The following is an 18,546-nucleotide window of genomic DNA, read 5'->3' on the forward strand; positions in this document are numbered from 1 at the left end:
TATTTTAAAAGTTAGGTTGATATTTTATATATACTAAATTAAAAAAAAATTTAAATCAAAAGGGTTTAGCTAATACTATTATATTCACTTTTCTATAATTGAATCGAACAGATAAAATCTCAAATGAAATGATCGATCTAAAACTTTACATAAGGAATGTCAGGAGTAGGTTTTCAAATACTTGCTAATCTTCCCTTCAATCTCAAAGTTGAAGACAGTTGGCAGTTAGGAAATGGTTACAAGGGTCAAAGATTGAGATCAGATGGACAGGTACTACAAAGGAAGTGACTGCCCACAATACTGTGTAAATTATACTGCAAAGTCAGTTCATAAAAGAATTAATGGAGAAAAGAAATTTAGAAGATTTTGCATATTCACTAGATGTGAAACCTTGGTTTCAACAGGAAGCTAGACTTGCGATCATCAGAGAGACCGAGCAACATTCTTGAACTCATTCAAGCAAGATTGGAGTATCTTTTGGCGTTTTTCCAGAGACGTTCTTTCATTTTCTAGCACTTCCATGGCACCAGGTGCAACAAACATGTCCATGAACTTTTCATCATTCACTGCAAACAAATCCAATCCGATTGCCACCACAAGCCGATCTCGGCTAAACACAGAAATAAAAAAAAAAAAATTTCTTTTGTTAGTCCCTCATCCAAACTGGAACAGATATTCAAAACAAGCTCATGGATATGGAAGGTTATAAGCAACTATACTAAGAGTAGACTTATTGAGCTCATTCACCATTCACCACCATTGACAATATAAATATGATATGTTGCAAGATAGCACTAAGAAACTTACCAAGGGGTTAAAAATCCAGAGTTTAAAGTTGATGTAACACTTCGCTCTACAAGAATTTCGCGTATCCGTGCAAAATGTTGTGCAGCTGATAAACAGACTTCTGAGAAAGCTGAGTTTGACCTTGAACCACTATCACCATTTCCAAATAGAAGATTGCCACCGTTTTGAACTCTTAAATGTTCAGCATTTCTATTGCCAGCCATCCTCGAAATTCTTTTTCGGGGTCCAACTTCTATGAAGTTTCCAGGGTCCTTGGCAGCATATACTACATCACATGGCTGATCAGGGGATGGCGTCTCAGGAATAGTCATTTGGCATTCTTGTAGAGCTTCTCTGCCATCTTCACCTTTTCCTGGAGTGGTTTGCTTTGCGTTCTTCTGGGGAGGTTTGTTCTCCTGATCTCTCATTGTTTCATCATGGGAAGCAACTCCACGATCAGATAGTTCAAAACAAAATGAACTGGCTGAAGCTTGGTTGAATTTGTAATTAGAAATTCCACAGCCAAAGCCTCCTGAAGTTCATTCTCATAACAAACCAGAGAATATGGACTTGTGACTGAATCAAGGTGGTGTCGAACTAGTTTCTTGCTCTGCTTGGCTAGGTCCGTTATAAACCGACTGTAAGCATGCCTCAAAGCTGCATGAAAACTAACATATCCATCCATGTTCTCAGATTTTCTTCCATCTGCAATATCAAAACACACCCATATCAATTTGTAGTAGTGACATTCAAAGCTAAGAAAGAGGAAGAACACAAAAGAGGCAGCCCAGTATCTATAATTGTCTTAAAAAGTCCAATATACATACATTATTCTACCCTTGAATGACAGTCAAGAAGACCTCATAAAAAAGGGACATTTTCGTACAGAAGAAGTAAAACAAATAGTGGACATTCTAGAATAGAAATAAAAAAACATATCACAATTGATTTACTGAAAAGGAAACTCATCAAGTTTTGAATTGATTGAATTTATTTCATTTTTTTCTAAAGAATAAAAAAATAGAAAAACTGAAAAGAATCACAAGTTGATGGCATATCTTATAATCTTAAGGTTTACTCTCTATTACACCCAGCTGTTTTAAATGGATGGACGAGATTTTAACTTTAACATCAGAACATCAATGATACTGAAAAGAAACCAACCTCCTATTTTAAAATTGAAAAGGTGAGGAATATTGAACTACTTCTACAATTAATATAATCAAAGCTTAGGAGACTTGAAGGCTTCTCACACTCAGAATCTTGGCTGTGATTTCTTTCAAGAGCAAGATCAAAGAGGTTTCCTAGCACAAAGGCAAGCCGATTACAAGCTGTGTCAAGAAGTGGAGCAAACCATGACCGAGCAGCCGCACGTGCAATCTCTGCAGCAGCCTCTGTTACCCCTCTACTCCCACCACGGCCAGCTTGGGCAAGTAATATATTTGCCACCTGATTCAGGAAAACTAAACAATTTACTAGTCATTACTTTCAAAACCACATGCTTTACAAGCTCATAGGCCATATTGGTTCTTTAGATGTATGCATATACCTTCTCCCTTGATACTGGCGGGCACTCAATGGAATATGCAGCACAACGAAATTCATGAATCACCCTTTCAAAAGCAGCTCCTCCATAGAGTCGAAGAGTAGCGTTAGGGGGTTTTACATCCACTATAACACCAGGCCAACTCCCAATACCACTCTCTGACTGTTCTTCAGATGTTGTTTTCCCCCACTGCTCTGGCGCAGGATCTGCTGCTCCATCAATCAAAGCTCCCTAATATGCAGACAAGAGCACATAAAAATTTTGCATTGCAACTTCAGGCTCTAGAACTATCTATGCTTTTGTAACTACGACATCTTGAATTGACAATGATTGGGCAGATAGCCAATTTAAGATAAAGCATGAGTAAACCGTTCAATAAAGGATATTCATCGGCAACTATGATCTCATGTGAAACCACTGGCTATATCTACTGAGTAAAAATTTAATAGAATGATCGCCCACCACATGATTGCTAATTGAAGCTGCATGCAACATTGCATATCTACGGAGATGAGCAACGTCAGAAGTAGCCTGTATTTTGGAGTCCATTCTTGCCAGCTCAGCGGTAACTTCAGTGCAGCGTTGCTCAAGCAAAGCTAGAGTTGCTGGAGTAGCATCTTTGTATCTCTTCTGAAGCTCATACTCCAGAAAGTCCCTCAAACATCCAAAACCAATATATGACTTGAACTTCTCTTCATCGTATCCTCCTTTGATTCCTTCACGTAGATGACGCTGGACATCTAAATCCACCTGAGATATTTGCCTCCTAAATTCATCATTTGAAACAGTACTACGATCCTTTGGCAAGGCCACAAAAAATGGGCGAGTATTCTCCCCAAGGTATCCACTAGCACTCAAATACCGATCTACCTCCCACCTCTCACTAAACTCCTGCATCGGTATAACAAGGAACAGAAATTTTATACATATACTTTCAATCCTATCTGGTACAATATGTCAGACCATATAAACAAGGTTTCTTCAATAATTTTATCAACCAATACACCCTTGTCTTGCACTTGTACAATAAAATTTTTCATTATAGTCCAATGAGTATGAACAACATGTAAACAAGTTTTTTGGTCATTATTATGGACTAAAGATTTTCTCAGATTTTTATCACCATAATTAAAACAATCATCACTAAAGGAAAATGGTGATTCTGTAAATGTCAATGTCAATTAGAGAAAATGCACCACATTCACTCATTGATTTCAACTTCTTTTCTTGAAGCTCAAAATTATATTCCAAGTAGAAAGAAATTGTGAAGTTGTACCTTGAGTCGGTTATCAAACTTAGAGACAACAACTACTGTCCTTCTAAAGGTAGGATCAATGTCACGAACCACATCCAACCACAATGATGAACACCATTCCACACTACTCTGTTGAAGGAACAGGAGAATCCGATGGGGAGGACTAGCCAATGACTTTACCATTGACAGAATTTCATCAGGAGTGTTCTCCGGCTCTCCCTTCTTTGCCTGGAAAAAATTTTTCAAACCATAAAAGATATATTCCATTTGAAAACATAACTAATGTACTTCAAATTTTGAACTTTTTTCTGCTACTGTCTTCAACATACCTTGAGAACAAAGCCTGGAGTATCAATTATTGTGATATTAGGACAATGTGCATATTCAGCTCTCATTACGATTGGCTTGGCAGAAACTGAAGTTTTAGTCTTTTTCAAAAGAGTCTCTGTTCTTGATTTTATAATATCCGCAATTTCAGATGCCAAAACAACAGGACTTCCATATTCCTCAGAATCTTCTTCCTGTTATCACTGCTAAATTATCAGTATTCACACACTAGTACAAGCATTAAAACACCATGAGCAGAAAACGAAACAACGCACAGTAAAACATAAAATTAAAACAAAACAAAAAAAAGCTGCAGCTCTGTGCATATGAATCAAAAGTCTCTTCAGCAAAAATCTCAAATTTCTAAAACTTACCACCATAAAATAGCCTAAACTACATGTTCAGTTCTCAAGAGTGCTTGAGAATAAAGGTATTTTCTTAAAAAAAATATAAAAAAACTTCCTGAGAAAGTACGAGCTAGCTCAAGATTATTTCTTATCTAAAAAGGCTATATTAGGTTACTACAAAATTACATTTCAAGCAAACAGTACAAACCCTAGAATTAACAATTCAATCATCTCTACATACGACATAAAAGCAAAGAATCCAAACACACAAAAAATTAGGAGTAAGCTTTGGGAATCTAACGAGCTTACCTGGAACCGGCAACGTGGGTCGAGAGCAGTCGGATCGTGAACCATTTGTAAAATGAGAGGTCGTCGAGTACCCATCTCGACTTCACGCACATTGAACCGGAATCCAAGGAGGGCTTCAAGGAGGGAACTCTTTCCATCAGACTGACCTCCCAATGCCACTATTTCCGGGATCGGAAGCTTCTCTCCGAGAGCTACCGCCGTCGCCTGCAGGCGATTGTAGGCCTCGAATCGGGAGGAGCGAACGGAGGCTGACTCCAAGAGTCATGGTGACGCTTTGAAGAGGATTTTTCTGACTGTGTTTTTCTTGGTGTTATGAGGTGATGATTTGGAGTCGCCATTGAAGAGAAAATTTTACCGGCGGAAACGCAGGCGAAGCTGAGAGCAGAGCGGGGGAATTTTTAAATTTGAAATTTTGAGAGATTAGTAATGAAGCCGTTGGGAACGGGAGTTTCTATTGGGCTACGATGGGCTCTGCTTAGTATTGGGCCTCGTTAAGGGCTATCCTTTTAATTGTTATGGCTGTGGATTCTAACAAGCCCAATTATAGTACTAAGCAAAATTGTTGTACATTTAGCGTCAATGTAACTTACATATGCACATTGAAAGTCCAACTATAACTTAACCATCAGCGGGAATACAAACCGGAACACTTTTAATTCAAGTATGCTGGGGCAAAATTAAAAACGGTACGATTTTAATTTAAATATAAAGTTATTTGACTTAATTCGTTTGAATTCCATTTAAATTTATAGTTTGAACTTTTGACTTTGATTTGTAATTTGAGTTCACAATTCATTGATCAAACGATATCATTTTACTTAGTTTTAGACAAAATAACATCGTATTACTAATACGTCACGCATTTAAACCACGAATCTGAATTATAAATTTAGAGTATGAATTTGAATTGAATTTAAATTGAATTAAGCCGAATTTTTTTAATTCGAATTCAGTTCAATTTAAAAAGCAAGCTACCCTCCTAACTCAAACTCGATTCAAGTTTCAACTAAACAAAATCGAATTAAATTAGATTGAATCAAATTAACTTTCGAAACGGACTTAGCTTGTTAGCCCTAAAAAGTATAACCATTCAAGAACTTTTCATGTTATATATCCGGAATTTCCCGTATTTTAAGTGGATGGGGACATTGCAAGAACATGGCTATGAAATTAATTCCTGAGAAGGGGTAATTCATCAACGTGCACATGGAAAAGACCCGGTAAACTCAAAAACCAGACAACAGAAAGAAAGAAAGAAGGGTTGTTGAGTCAACACGGATAATCTCGGTTGGAGTTTCAAAGTCAAGCTGTCATCCATGGATTTGAGCAATGGTGATGTGTTTATCAAGTATAGAATTCCTCGGATTTACCACGGAGATTGGAAAGCGTGTTCAATGATTACCCATCGGGCAGGATCCAAATGTGAGGCCGTATTTTCCTCCGGAAAAGAAGATCCTTTACTCGTGTAACCGGAGACTAGACTTCTCCTTCATGTTCAAGCAATGGCACCGCTGCTCTTGGTCTTCTTCTTTGTATTTTTTTAAGGAGTCCTACCATCCACGGTTAAAATTAGCTGTTGATTGTGTTTTGTTAATTAATACCATTAAAATTTATTATCAGGTAGTTTTAAATAAAGTGAACTACATTTTCCCATATAAAGGAGGCCTACCATATTTTATATATATATATAACCCTAATAATTATAGTATAAGATTTACGTTTATAATTTGTTATATTTTATTCAATTTTTTAAGAATCAATTGTCATTTTTGAAACTATAAAAAATAGATTAATATTTCAAAAATTTTCTAGAAGGCTTATAAGTCTTTTTGAATTTTCTATATAAAATTACTATTTCATTTGTGTGGCTATTTTTTTTTTTTTAACCGAGTTTAATTTTAGATATAATAGTGTTACATGTGTCAAATAAAAAGTTAAAAATGTTTTTAAGCCAAAGCTTGGGTGGGAAAAGGCAATTTACTCTTTCACATGCTAGGGCATTTGATATTGCATGAAACGAGAGACCATGTTAAGTCTATATTATTATTCTATTATTGGTCATTCTTAAATTATTTATAATTATTCAAAATAAGTAAGAAAATGTGAAATTGTCAAACTTAATTTAATGAAACTTTGCCGTCTACTGAGAATCTAGATCAGCAATCAATAGAATAGTCGACTATATTTTAAAAATAATTAATAATATTATATGTATATATATATATATAATATATTATTATGTGATTAAATATATTTTATTTTTAATTTAAAAATATTTAATTATATGATAATATATTATTTATGTATCTAAATTATATAAAAAAAATATACAAATAGTTTTGTTGAATTATAATTCATGAAGAACTTGCATGGCTTCACTTCACTTCCCCTTATTTCATGCAATAATTTATCAAATTTGCAGCTTCAAATACCCATAAATTTCTCCCTTACCTTCCACTCTTCCCCCCAAGTCATTCCATTGTCATCACAGCCTCAACATGGCAGCTACAACTTCTACTCTTCTCTACCTAACCCTATCTCTCCTCTTATTCCTACAATTCCACATAGTTTTCACCTTTCCATTTGATGTTGATGCTGATGCTGATGACAATGAAGTCTATGTTCTCGACAACCCAGTTCCGAATTTTCGATCGAGAAGCAGGATGTTGACGCAGGGGAGCAATGTGATAAAGAAAGGGACGCATTGTGATCCTGAACACAAGAACATCTGTGATGGGGTTTCTGCCAACAAAGGCACCAGCCTGCTCTACTGCTGCAAGACACATTGCCGGAATATCCTCAGCGACATGAATAACTGCGGCCGTTGTGGGGTGAAGTGCAAGTTCGGAGAGCGGTGCTGCAATGGAAGGTGTACAAGTGTTGTTTACAATGACAATCATTGTGGGAAGTGCAACAGGAAATGCCCTTTTGGGGTTAAATGTGAATTTGGAAGCTGCGGCTATGCATGAAAACATGGATTCATGAACAAAAGGTAGAGAAGTTGAACAAGTTTTGGAATTTAATAGATAGATTGGATGATTAAATTTGACAATAAATAGCTCTTACATTCATTTAATCTTATGAAGAGTGGATAATAAATAAATAAGCATGGTGGTGCATGGAGCTGTGGAGTAAAAAGGCACATCTTGTGAATTTCATAACTCTTAAAGTTTCATACAAATTTTGTCTGCCCATTCTCACATATTGTTTGTTTGCCTCATAGTACCTTTGGGCTGTGATCTTTTTTTTTTTTTTCTAGTGTTTTTGGCTTTTGTTCAAGAAAATTTTGCCTTGATTCATAAACGAATTGATAGTCCCAATTTTTATACTAATAATTGTAGTTATCAATATCCAACAATATGGGTGTAAAATAATATTTATTATAAGATATATTAAATTAATATAATATAGTAAGTATATCATACAATACAATACATATTTTATAATATAATATATTTTATCCAATACGAATCAATACTTATTCTAAAGAAAATGATGATATAGTAAAGGTATATATAAAAAATTTAAAATTTTCAAGAGTGTTTATGATATTTTTCAAAATGATGACATGTTAATTAAATTTTTTATTTTTTTATTTTTTAAAAATTGTATTGATACAATACGATACTCGATACATGAAACAAAAAATTAAGTTTTTGACACATGATATAATACGTCATTCACCTACTATATTAGCAATATTATATATAGTTTGGAGTATTTTATTAGATAACAAGATGATGTATATTATATTTTTAATTCAAAATTACTCAATAATATAATGATATATTATTTGAGGACACATTTTGCATTATATAATCCATGATGGTTTTACACCAAAAAGCAAAGAAGGTTTGGTCATGTACCCAAACATCAAATTAATATATTATTTAATTAATTGCGTGAAGAACCCTGTAATCTAGATGAAAACAACTGGTTTAGCTTGATGATCCGCAAATAGCATGCACCGAGGCTTCCTACAAACACCGAATAAGCTCAACTAAAAACTTTCCTTTCTTTGTGGAGTTTTATTTCTACTATGTGGGCAACAGCAAAATAAAGTTATGCAGAAATTTGATCCCACAATGGTGTTTCATCAAATTTGTAAACTCACCTTTAGTCTTCCATTGCCGCTAACCGAGACAACATGACTAGACTTGAAGATTAGTACCCTTTTTTGTAACGGTTGTCCAGTTCACTCGCACGGCAGAGAATTTTACCCCATGTCTCGGTTAAGTTTTCCATTTGACATGAGGGTCACGAAGTTCAACAAAAATAAGAACTAATTCATATTGGCATTCCTGCACTCCGATTGCTATGAACTTGGATGACATGTATAAAACAACTTGTTACAAAATGAATAGATCATAATTACATGAACAGAAAAAATCTACCCAAAAGTCTGCCTGCTGCTTTGCCTTTCCTGATTGTGCAGCAGTGCATCCATTTGGGTGAAATCCTGCTTTTGTCTAAGCTTCCCAGGAACAGCAGCATTGGTCACCTCTTCCTTGCAGTTTTAGTTTTTTTTCCCAAGTGCAACATTAAGACTGAAGCAGGCCTTGATCGGCCTATTTTCAGTCAGAAGCAGTTCTTGAATAGCCTTCCAAATGCTATTTTTTGTATTGTTGGGGTGAGAATTCTTGTATAGCATAGACAAGATGGTCAAGCTTGCACGTGGACTTGTAAAGTTAGGTGATGTAAAGGTTTTATTTGATTTTTCTCTCGATCCCTATTATAGTAGGAATTTTGATAGTTTTCAAGAAAAGATGATGTTAATTTGTCTAGTTCTTATTGTAGAGGTCTTGATTTATCTTAATTTGTGTCATGAGTTGTCTTTTTATCGAGAAGAATAATTGTTAATTGTTTTTAAATTCTATTGAAAGACTTGTTACTTTTTTGTTAATATGTATTTTTACTTACCCAAAAACAAATCTATCAAAAAGTTAAAATTTATTGATTTAAAAAGAGATGAATGGTTCCATTAATTATGCCCAATTTGAAGAATAGTAGCATTTCTTTCCTAAGCTTTCCCGATCAATAGTAGCATTTCTTTCCTAAGCTTTCCTGATCTCTTAAGACTCTAACCAAAACAATATCTTTTATTATTGACTTATAATTCTCACATTCTCTATATACTGGAGTTAGACTAAAACCAAAATATAAGTGCTGTTTCGAAAAACTGAAAAAGGAAAAAGTTCACACTCTTTCATTGTCACTCATTCTTAGAAGGCATGGACCAATAGAGCCAGAGAAAATGACCAAATTGAAAATAAGTAGCCAACACACAGTAGCAGTTTCATTGAGTTGAATGCCTAGTTTATGGATGCAAGTTCAATATTTGACAACCCTTTTTTTAAACCATGAAACCAATGTCAAGGAAAATAATAAGAACATACAGAGGTAGATGAAAAATTAAGTATAATAATATAAAATCAGGAATAGATTCATTATTAAAGCAAAGTAAGCTGTACCTAATCAAATTAACTATTTCTGACTGTAAGTGATGCTTCTATGGTTTTTGAATGACATAGTCCTGTAACTTTAAGGTGTCACAGTCATTGAAAAATACCAGATGAGTATCACAGAAGCTAAATTATTAAATTACCAAGGTAATTGTAGCAAACTCGGTGGTTCACATTCAAGAGCAAGCAATGGTATCTTTGCACAAGACAGCCAAATACTCATTCATTTGAAGATTAATTCACAGCCACATTTATCAAACCTGAGAGTATCCTCCCTGAGCAACTGCTTTGACATCAGCAGATTTTTCCAACACTATCATTGATTCCTTCTATACTGGAGGGGTAACAAAATCTTAGTGTAGAACTCTCTGTAACGATGCCCGTTTCGCGTACAGCAAGCAACAAAACACACATAATAATGAATTCTTACTAACTCACATTAAGTCCTTAATCAATTTCAGCTCAATGAAGTCAAAGTTCTTAACAATTTCCTTCTTGCTATTTCAAGTATATACTTCACTTCGTCAATGGAACTTTTATCTCCAACACCCCTAAACTAAATCATCAACATGGCCTTTGTAGCATGTAAAAGGTTACATTTTCCTGAACAAAGAGAATAGCAATTCAACAAAACAAAATTAAAATTCTTTCTTCTTTCACTAACAATGACAAAATACGATCTTTTCTAATTCTTCTTCTCCTTACAGTTTAATGCTTAGCTGAACCACAAAGTTCAATAGAAGACATGTTTCAGCTATTAAGCCAACCAGGCATGTATTTTACCTGGTGTGTGTTGTTTGAGTGAAGAGGTCAAAATGAGAGAAGAAAAAGTTGTGTGAAACGAGAAGGTGTGGAGAGGATGAAAGAGTGAAAGAGCTTGAAATGTTCGTCTTGCAGTGAAGCTGGTGGCAGCCATTGCTAGTGTGCGTAAAACACTCATTTCAAGTGGCAGGCACCCGAGACGACGAAGCCCTTGATAAATTTGGGTTTTGCTACTTCGGCTACTTATAAGATGTAATCGATAAATTTAAAGATTTTTTTTTAAGGTTTTTTTCTAGTGCCAAAGATTTCTAAAAATTTTAAGAGCAAACAATCCCTTACATATTTTACTTTTGAACAAATTCAATAAACATATTTCAATCACGAATTGATTTTTAGCTAGAATATGAAAAAAATTCATGAAGAACACGACATCAAAGACGGAGATATATTCACTGATGATACTGGCTATATGGATATAAATTTCTGTAAAGAAGGTTGCAAATAACATCCATGAATTTGTCTAACGTCAAAATTTGAAAATACATCAAACCAAAGTATAAAGTTTCCCTCTTTAGCAATACAGTTCAGTCTGATTGATCTAACAACAACATTTATGAGTTTTAGGTCAATCCCCAGACGGGATTCAAAGAACAAAATTAACTTGAATGTTTTTTTTTTTTTTTTAAAATTTTGGCTTCTTCTACAAGCCCCTGGTACTAGTAAACTCACCATAAAGCAGACTCATTTTCTAATTTTGCATCTTCACTGAAGATGGTAGTAGTATACCAGCACCAGGACCAACAAAACTGCCATGGCTGCAGGCGCAGCCCATACCCAGTAGTTGGTAGACTTCTTGCGCTTTAAGATGGCTTTCGGAAGTGATTCTGGACCTCTTGGTCGAGTCCTATGCTTCATAGTGTTCTCCTTATGAACCTTTGATTTTGCTGGACCTGGAGCTTCAACTGCAGCTTCTTCATTCACAGCAGCCTCTTCCTGTTCTGCTTCAGTGACAGCTTCAGCTGATTCCTCATTAGCAACAGGTCCAGATGCTGCAGCCTTCTTCTTCGCCTTCTTTTCACGCTCCTGAAATGAATAAAAGAATGGTTATATTAGTTGAAAGATGAATCTGCATAGACAGTGAAACAAAAGTAAAAACAGAATGTATAAACAATTTCCTTGAGCTTCTTTTCAGCCTCCTTTTGCGCTCTTATAGCTGCTTTGGCTGCTGCTTTCTCAGCCAACTTCTTCTTCCTTTCCGTGGCTTGCTTAGCTTTTGCCATCTCCTCTTCTCTTTTCATCTCCTTCAGCTTAGATTCATCAACTTCCTTTACTAGAGGAGGCTTTTTTTCTGGCACAATGATCTCCATGTCCACTGCCTCAGTTTTCTCCACAGGAGATTTTGATTCAGTTGCTGTGCCACCAGATTCTTTTGGAACCTTCTGTGTTGGCATTGCATCTTGTTTTGGGGTAGATTTGGCATCTTCCTTTGGTCGTTTTACATTAGCTTTTGTCAGAGTCTCAGGCTCCGGTAGTGTAGTCTCCACTACCACCAAGGGCTTTTCATCTGGGTTCCTGATCCGTCCATCCCTGCTCAATTGTCGACTGTCCAAGGATGTTAAAATTCTTTTCTCATAGTCATCCCTCACAGCCTTATTATTGTTCCACAGGCTCATAAAATTCTCAACCTAATAAACAAATAATAATAACAATGATAAGACAACAGAATTTTTAACTTGTGCAATATTAAAGAGTGAAGACAAGTACAGGTGCAACAAACCTGTGCTTCTGAAAATTCCTGAAGAGCCTTGACATCTTTCTTTACAGCAAGCTCTTTGGCTTTGGTCAAGACCTGACGATATTGATAAAAATTGGCATTCTGAAAAAAAAAGGGTAAAATTCATCAAAGGTTCCTTGTACTATGCAAATCAGGAAGCTTGATAGATTACAGGATGATATAATTTTATGTCATCATCAGGACCACTTGGGAAATCAAGCACAAATTATTTGCATTTATCGTGAAGACATTTTATATATATATATATTGCAAAACTTTGACTTATAAATTAAAATGTCCATTGAAAGTTTAACTGCCAAATAATGGTTGAGAGACAGCAAACTTTATGAAGCACTGCTTCGGATAGAACCTACTAAAACCAGCATTTTTGCACCTTTGAGTGCCCACATATAAGTTCCTAGGCATATTTTTTGCAGAGATATATGCCATCTCTCTGTTCTGATCACCCAATAGTAATTAGACAAAATCAGACCTCAAACCACAAGCTTCCCTTCACCTGCTCATGGTAAACAACTACAAGCTTAGGCTTCAAAAACCATAAGACCAAAGCATAAAGAAAAATCCCACCAGAATATGATAGCAAAAGTCTATATTGGGACAACATATCTCTCTCGTCTAGTTGACCCAGGGTAAATTATATTAACAATCAAGGGTGCACAAAAAAAAAATACCCGAGACTTCATTTAAAACAAACCAAGTCAATCTAATGCACAAGAGACCACCACGCTCTTTGAAACAAATAGCAGACACTTCAATTAAAATAAACCAAGTTATTCTAATGCACAGGACACGACCGCCCACTCTATGATACAGAAAGATAAATCATTTTAGATTTATTGTTGCAATAAAATCCAAAAATAGAAGTAAAATGCATTTACCCCCTCATCACGCTTTTGCCTTAGTTCCTGAATGATTGCAAATGCTTTGTCCCGCATCTCAGTCACAGTTTGCAAATCCTCCTGTAAAGCTTTGATGTCTTCATCAAGTGCCTTCACTTTCCCCTCAAGGGGAGAGATCTTGGACAAAAGTGCTTGTCGCTCCTTCTTCACTCCATCCAAATCAACACCCATGAGCTACCATGAGAAAAGTATGGTAATTTATTAGTGAGCATATTTGGTTATAAAAAAAACATGTATTTGACCAACCATGAAATCAACAAAGAAATGGGCAGTAAGACATACAACTCAAACTTATAGCATCTTACTTTAACTTGGTCTTGAATAACTTCTTTCTGACCCAATGACTCCTGAATTTTCGCTTTGATAGCATCATTGGCCACAACTTTTTCCCTTGTTCCTTCAAGCTGTTTGATTTCTCTGAGGAGTTGCTTCTCCTCAGACAATGGGATGCTCTCATGTTGAATGCGATATTGCAAGCTATAAATCTGCATTAAACAATCATCATTTAGAGAAAAATAGGAGCCACTACAGAAAAATTATTAATATTAGAAGTAAATCATACAAGCTCGTTCAACTCCTCCTCAGATGAACATAAACCACCAAAACGAGCAGCGTTGTTTGAAGGACGCAGCTTTCCAAGAGCCTGCTGCAGAGGTTCCAATTCTTTTATCTTCTCATCCAGAATTGACTTAACCTGCCTACCCTCAGATTTCAAATCCTTCAGCTGAGCTAATAATTCAGCTCGATCTGCCTACAAGAGAAAAGAATAAACAATATAAAAAATCACTTTTATAAGTGGGATTAAACTAGAGATGTTATTCAGTTGAACCTTTATCTAAGGATTATATAAAACTTGGTTGAAGATATTATGCCACTACATAACATTCAACATACCCTTCACTCCAACTGACTTTTGTATCACAAAAAAACCAGCCTTTAATATTTAACATCTGAATTTCAAGATCTAAAAGGTTTTACAAAAACAACCTTCCAGAAAAGGGGTTAATTTGCTGGTTTTTCTTAAAAATGTTGAGCAATGAAGCAAACACACGAGCATATTTGTTCAAAAATATAAGACAGAAGAAAGAATGAACGAATCTTTAAAACTTGATGAATATCTCTCAACTCAACACCTAAATAGTTCACCTTTATGTACAAAGTAATCTAAAGGCTTTAGATTGATAATAACAGCTCAATTTATGAACATGACCAACTTATTTATTTATTGTAAAACACTTCCTTAACTGATTGATGCACAAGCTTCATGATGTTCAAGCCAACAGTACACATGTTAGGATTTCAAAGACACATGTCAACAGGACGGCATTGAATAAGAAACTTAAACTACAGAAATTTAACAATAAAATGATATTATCGTAGCTAACATTTCACCAATTATATATCATGCTCATATAACAATAAACTCAAAGAGTTAAAATTCACCCTCTTTATTTTCAATTCATCCAAGATCTGAGAACGAGCTTTATTCCTCTTTTGAATCTCTTTATCAGCCTGGTCCATTTTTGCCTTTATTTTTGGATCATCATAAGTCCTGTACCTGACCAACCAAAAAGAATGGACCTGCATAGGCGTAGGCCACTCTTCAGCTGCATCCTGCGGTAAATTGGCCTTTGATGCATTATTCTCTTCCCCTTTATCAGGCTCCTCTACATGAGTACCGAATTTAAGTGGTTCACTATGGTCCAGTTTCCCATTTTCCTTAGACGTGTGTACTTCAGTTACAGTCTCCACAGGTACTTGGGCCATCTCAGCAACCTCAACACCCATTATTTCCAGCAAATAACAGCCTTACAAAAACTGAAATGCCAAACAGAAACAACCCATTAGCGACGAGAGCAAAACACTCAAACCCACTTTCTCTAGCAAATATAATTAAGACTTGAGATTCAACAGATTAATAAGAATACAGTTAGAACAAACCATAGAGCAAAAATTCAAGAATTTCATAGCAAAGTATGGAAAATAAAATGAGACAAAGATCTATACTTTTTAACAAGGATCTTCAATCTATAATCAAAATCTATAAAATTATTGTTGGAAAAGCCTCAACGATCATCCAAAACTAAACGGCAGAAGAATATAAGTGCCTCCAAACAAATAAACAATAAATCATATAAAATATCGCATATGATAACGAATTACAAAAGCATTCAATTGATCAATGTACAAACACAAAACTCATAATCACGAAACAACTTCCTTTAACTACAAGATAAAACCTTTACACATCAAGACACGAAACATGCAATAACAAACCCAAAAAGTCAAAAATACAAGCGATTAAAACAAAATGCTATTGAAATGAATGAAAAGTAAAACGAACAAGATCAACGAAAAAACAAATCAACCCAGAACAGATCCATAAAGATACCATAGAAAAGCAGAGAAATGGGAGAAATTTTTACCTGGAGAAGTGAAAAAAGAAAGAGAAGAAGACCCTTTAGAGAAAGGGCCCTCAGGTAGAAGTATAGGGTGCCAAAAAAGAGTGAAGAGAAAGGAAATATGGGATAAAAAGGGAAGCAGATCTCTCGGTCGCTCTTAACAGCGAAAACTCGTTCCAAATTGAAAGAGAGAGAGGGGGTCAGAAAGAGGAAGAGAGAGATATATAAGGTCAAGGAGTCGAAACTTTCGGAAATATTTATAGTTTAATTAAATTTGTGAATTAAATTATAAATTTCTGCAAACGGTCAAAGCAGAAAGCCAACCGTTTTCCTAGTCCTTGTCTCCAAATGAAGTTGCTTTCTGAGTACTCTTATATTCAACGTTAGATTTGAATCGAATCAAATTCAAGTTTTATTTAAAATCCAAAATAATCTAGTTTTATTTGGAATATTTTTAAACCATATTTTTAATTTGGTTTTATTTATTCACTTATAAATTGAAATTTGCAATTCACATATATTGATTTTTTTACTCTAAATTAATAATTCCTATGCATTATTAAGTTACATCTTGTATTAGTAATACTTGTTACATACATCTACAGATATGATTATTTTTAATGTCAAATTATTGTTTTATAATTATTAAATTACAATTAAATTTAAATTATATAAATAATATAATTTATAAATATAATACAATTAAAATTTTTTTTACTTTTATATAAATTAAAAATATTTAGACAATGGGCCCAAGGGCCTGATCCTAGAACCGATCCACCGAACTCTCACAAAAGGCTTAAACCAAGGACAACTTTGAACCTTGTATATGGAGACAATGCCCGGTCAGGCCTCAGTTCGTTTGTCCACCTCTATTTTTCGGTTGGCCAAAGGACTATTTTTCCTAAATGACAAAAATACCGTCACTATATCCACCAAATTACAGTTTTACTCAGACCGCATGCCGAGTTTGACGTGTCAACTCTGCCTCCTACTTTGAATTCAAAATCACATTGATATTTTTGGCCCTAATTGGACTTGCGTCAAGAGTCCCGACTTGGTAAATTCATGTTTTTCCGTTTTCATTTTTTATAAAACATAATATTATTATTTTAAATTATTTTATTTTGGAATATGTGTTATATTATTTGCCTAAAGAGTATTTCCATCGGAACTTTGATAATGCAATTTTTTCAACATTTAAGTTAAAAAATGTTTTTTTTTTCATTTTTATTAATAAAAATTATTAGGTTTTTTCTAATAAAATTACAAAATAACCTTATTTTAATTATATTCTTATTAATACAAATTTTAATTATTAGTTTATCATTATTTTAATGAAATCACAAAAATATCCTCCTCAAATGATGCAACTTCTCACCTTTCTCAACAATCTACTTCACCTACATTACTATCACCATCTCCATGTCTATTCAATCCACAAAGTTTTTCTTTATCACTACCAAACCAAAAGCATCCAATCCATGATCACTATAATCTACTCTTTTAACGAGTATTATTGACTAATACACCAGTATGTTTTCCTCCAACATTTCATTAATCTACAGCGAATTATTTTTGTTTGGTCAATCTCTAACATCCTCCCCAATTTCAATTAATCTATCATTGTCACTTTTATTAAACAGAACAATTGAAAGCATGAAATCTTCTTATAAACCCAACTGAAAGCAACATCTTTCCCAATTCTTAGTTTCAGCTCTTATAACTTTTTTATAAACATATACGTATTTGAACCAAACATTATGACTAGACTTAAATCTCTTACATTAATCTTTTTTTACTCTTGATGATGAAAACTTTCTCTTTCTCATTCTCTCTCATTGGTATTGTTGTTTCCATCTTCAATTATCATCATTGTTTACTTTCTTCTAATGTTGAGTTTCAATGGTTTTTTATGACACTATCGATTTTAAAAGCTTCATTATTGCCTTCATCGTCATCTCTCTTGTTGTATAAGGAATCAAGAGTCAGTTCAAAGAAGATAACGAATATTTCAAAGATGATGGGGTTTTATCATCATTGATGTAAAAAACTTGCAACTAGAATTCAAGGCTTATAAGGTCAGAATATCACTAGCAATGAAAAGAGAAAAAAAATAGAGATATATCATAAAGCAAAATGAAAAAATAGAGAAAATAACGAAAAAAAAGGAGAATGATTAAGAGACTTTTTCATTTTCATATTTTTTAAATTAAAATTAAATAGATAAAACATACAAATATTTTTAAATAATTGTTTTCAATTTGTACAAAATGATCTTTTTATCAATTTACATAACAATTTTCATTAATGGAATAAATTATAAGTGAAAAAATAAAAATTTCAAATTAAAAAAATGAGAAATCAGTATTTCGTCAATGTTCAAAGTAGGAAATAGTCATTTCACCATTAATATATAAATAAAAATAATGTTATATGTACATATTTTTTAGTGTATAAATAAATATATATGTAAAATTACTTAATTATATGATAATACATTATATGTATATTCAAAAGTATGTATACATAATTTTATTGATGTAAGTAAAAATTTATGTGCCAATGGATGTGCATTTTATATCAATATTAATGGATTGATATATCAATATATAATTAAATAATTTTAAATTAAAAATAAAATAAAAATTAAACC

General features: G+C 34.0%; 3 protein-coding genes across 3 annotated transcripts; 1 reads left to right on the top strand and 2 right to left on the bottom strand.

Moving 5' to 3' along the window:
- Positions 1-144: 144 nt before the first annotated feature.
- Positions 145-4,831, bottom strand: LOC123227989 (dynamin-related protein 5A-like; the record flags this gene model as incomplete). The annotated part of the gene is given in 9 exon segments (XM_044653198.1): positions 145-610; positions 808-1,321; positions 1,324-1,491; positions 2,040-2,235; positions 2,336-2,563; positions 2,795-3,223; positions 3,609-3,815; positions 3,917-4,108; positions 4,571-4,831. Coding segments are annotated over 9 exon segments (2,382 nt in total), but the record flags the coding sequence as incomplete, so codon positions are not given.
- Positions 4,832-7,068: 2,237 nt separating this feature from the next.
- Positions 7,069-7,539, top strand: LOC123209140 (protein GRIM REAPER). The gene has a single exon (XM_044626941.1). The coding sequence runs from the start codon at positions 7,069-7,071 to the stop codon at positions 7,537-7,539; it is 471 nt and encodes a 156-aa protein (XP_044482876.1).
- A 3,701-nt stretch (positions 7,540-11,240) lies between these two features.
- LOC123225163 (proton pump-interactor 1-like) lies at positions 11,241-16,116 on the bottom strand. The gene is made up of 8 exons (XM_044649040.1): positions 15,915-16,116; positions 14,932-15,306; positions 14,051-14,239; positions 13,794-13,973; positions 13,468-13,662; positions 12,572-12,670; positions 11,970-12,479; positions 11,241-11,877 (listed from the first exon to the last, which is right to left on the bottom strand). The coding sequence occupies exons 2-8, from the start codon at positions 15,274-15,276 to the stop codon at positions 11,557-11,559; spliced, it is 1,839 nt and encodes a 612-aa protein (XP_044504975.1). The 5' UTR covers positions 15,277-15,306; positions 15,915-16,116; the 3' UTR covers positions 11,241-11,556.
- Between the last annotated feature and the right edge of the window lie 2,430 nt (positions 16,117-18,546).

This window comes from Mangifera indica, chromosome 1 (assembly GCF_011075055.1).
Source record: "Mangifera indica cultivar Alphonso chromosome 1, CATAS_Mindica_2.1, whole genome shotgun sequence".
NCBI classification, from domain to species: Eukaryota; Viridiplantae; Streptophyta; class Magnoliopsida; order Sapindales; family Anacardiaceae; genus Mangifera; species Mangifera indica.

Coding starts and splice junctions, on each gene's coding strand:
- LOC123225163 (XM_044649040.1), bottom strand. CDS start 15,276: ATGGGTGTTGAGGTTGCTGAGATGGCCCAAGTACCTGTGGAGACTGTA. Junction 12,671..13,467: donor GGCAAAAGCGTGATGAGGGG/GTAAATGCATTT, acceptor TTTTTTTTTCAG/AATGCCAATTTTTATCAATA. Junction 11,878..11,969: donor AGGCTGAAAAGAAGCTCAAG/GAAATTGTTTAT, acceptor TATTCATTTCAG/GAGCGTGAAAAGAAGGCGAA.
- LOC123209140 (XM_044626941.1), top strand. CDS start 7,069: ATGGCAGCTACAACTTCTACTCTTCTCTACCTAACCCTATCTCTCCTC.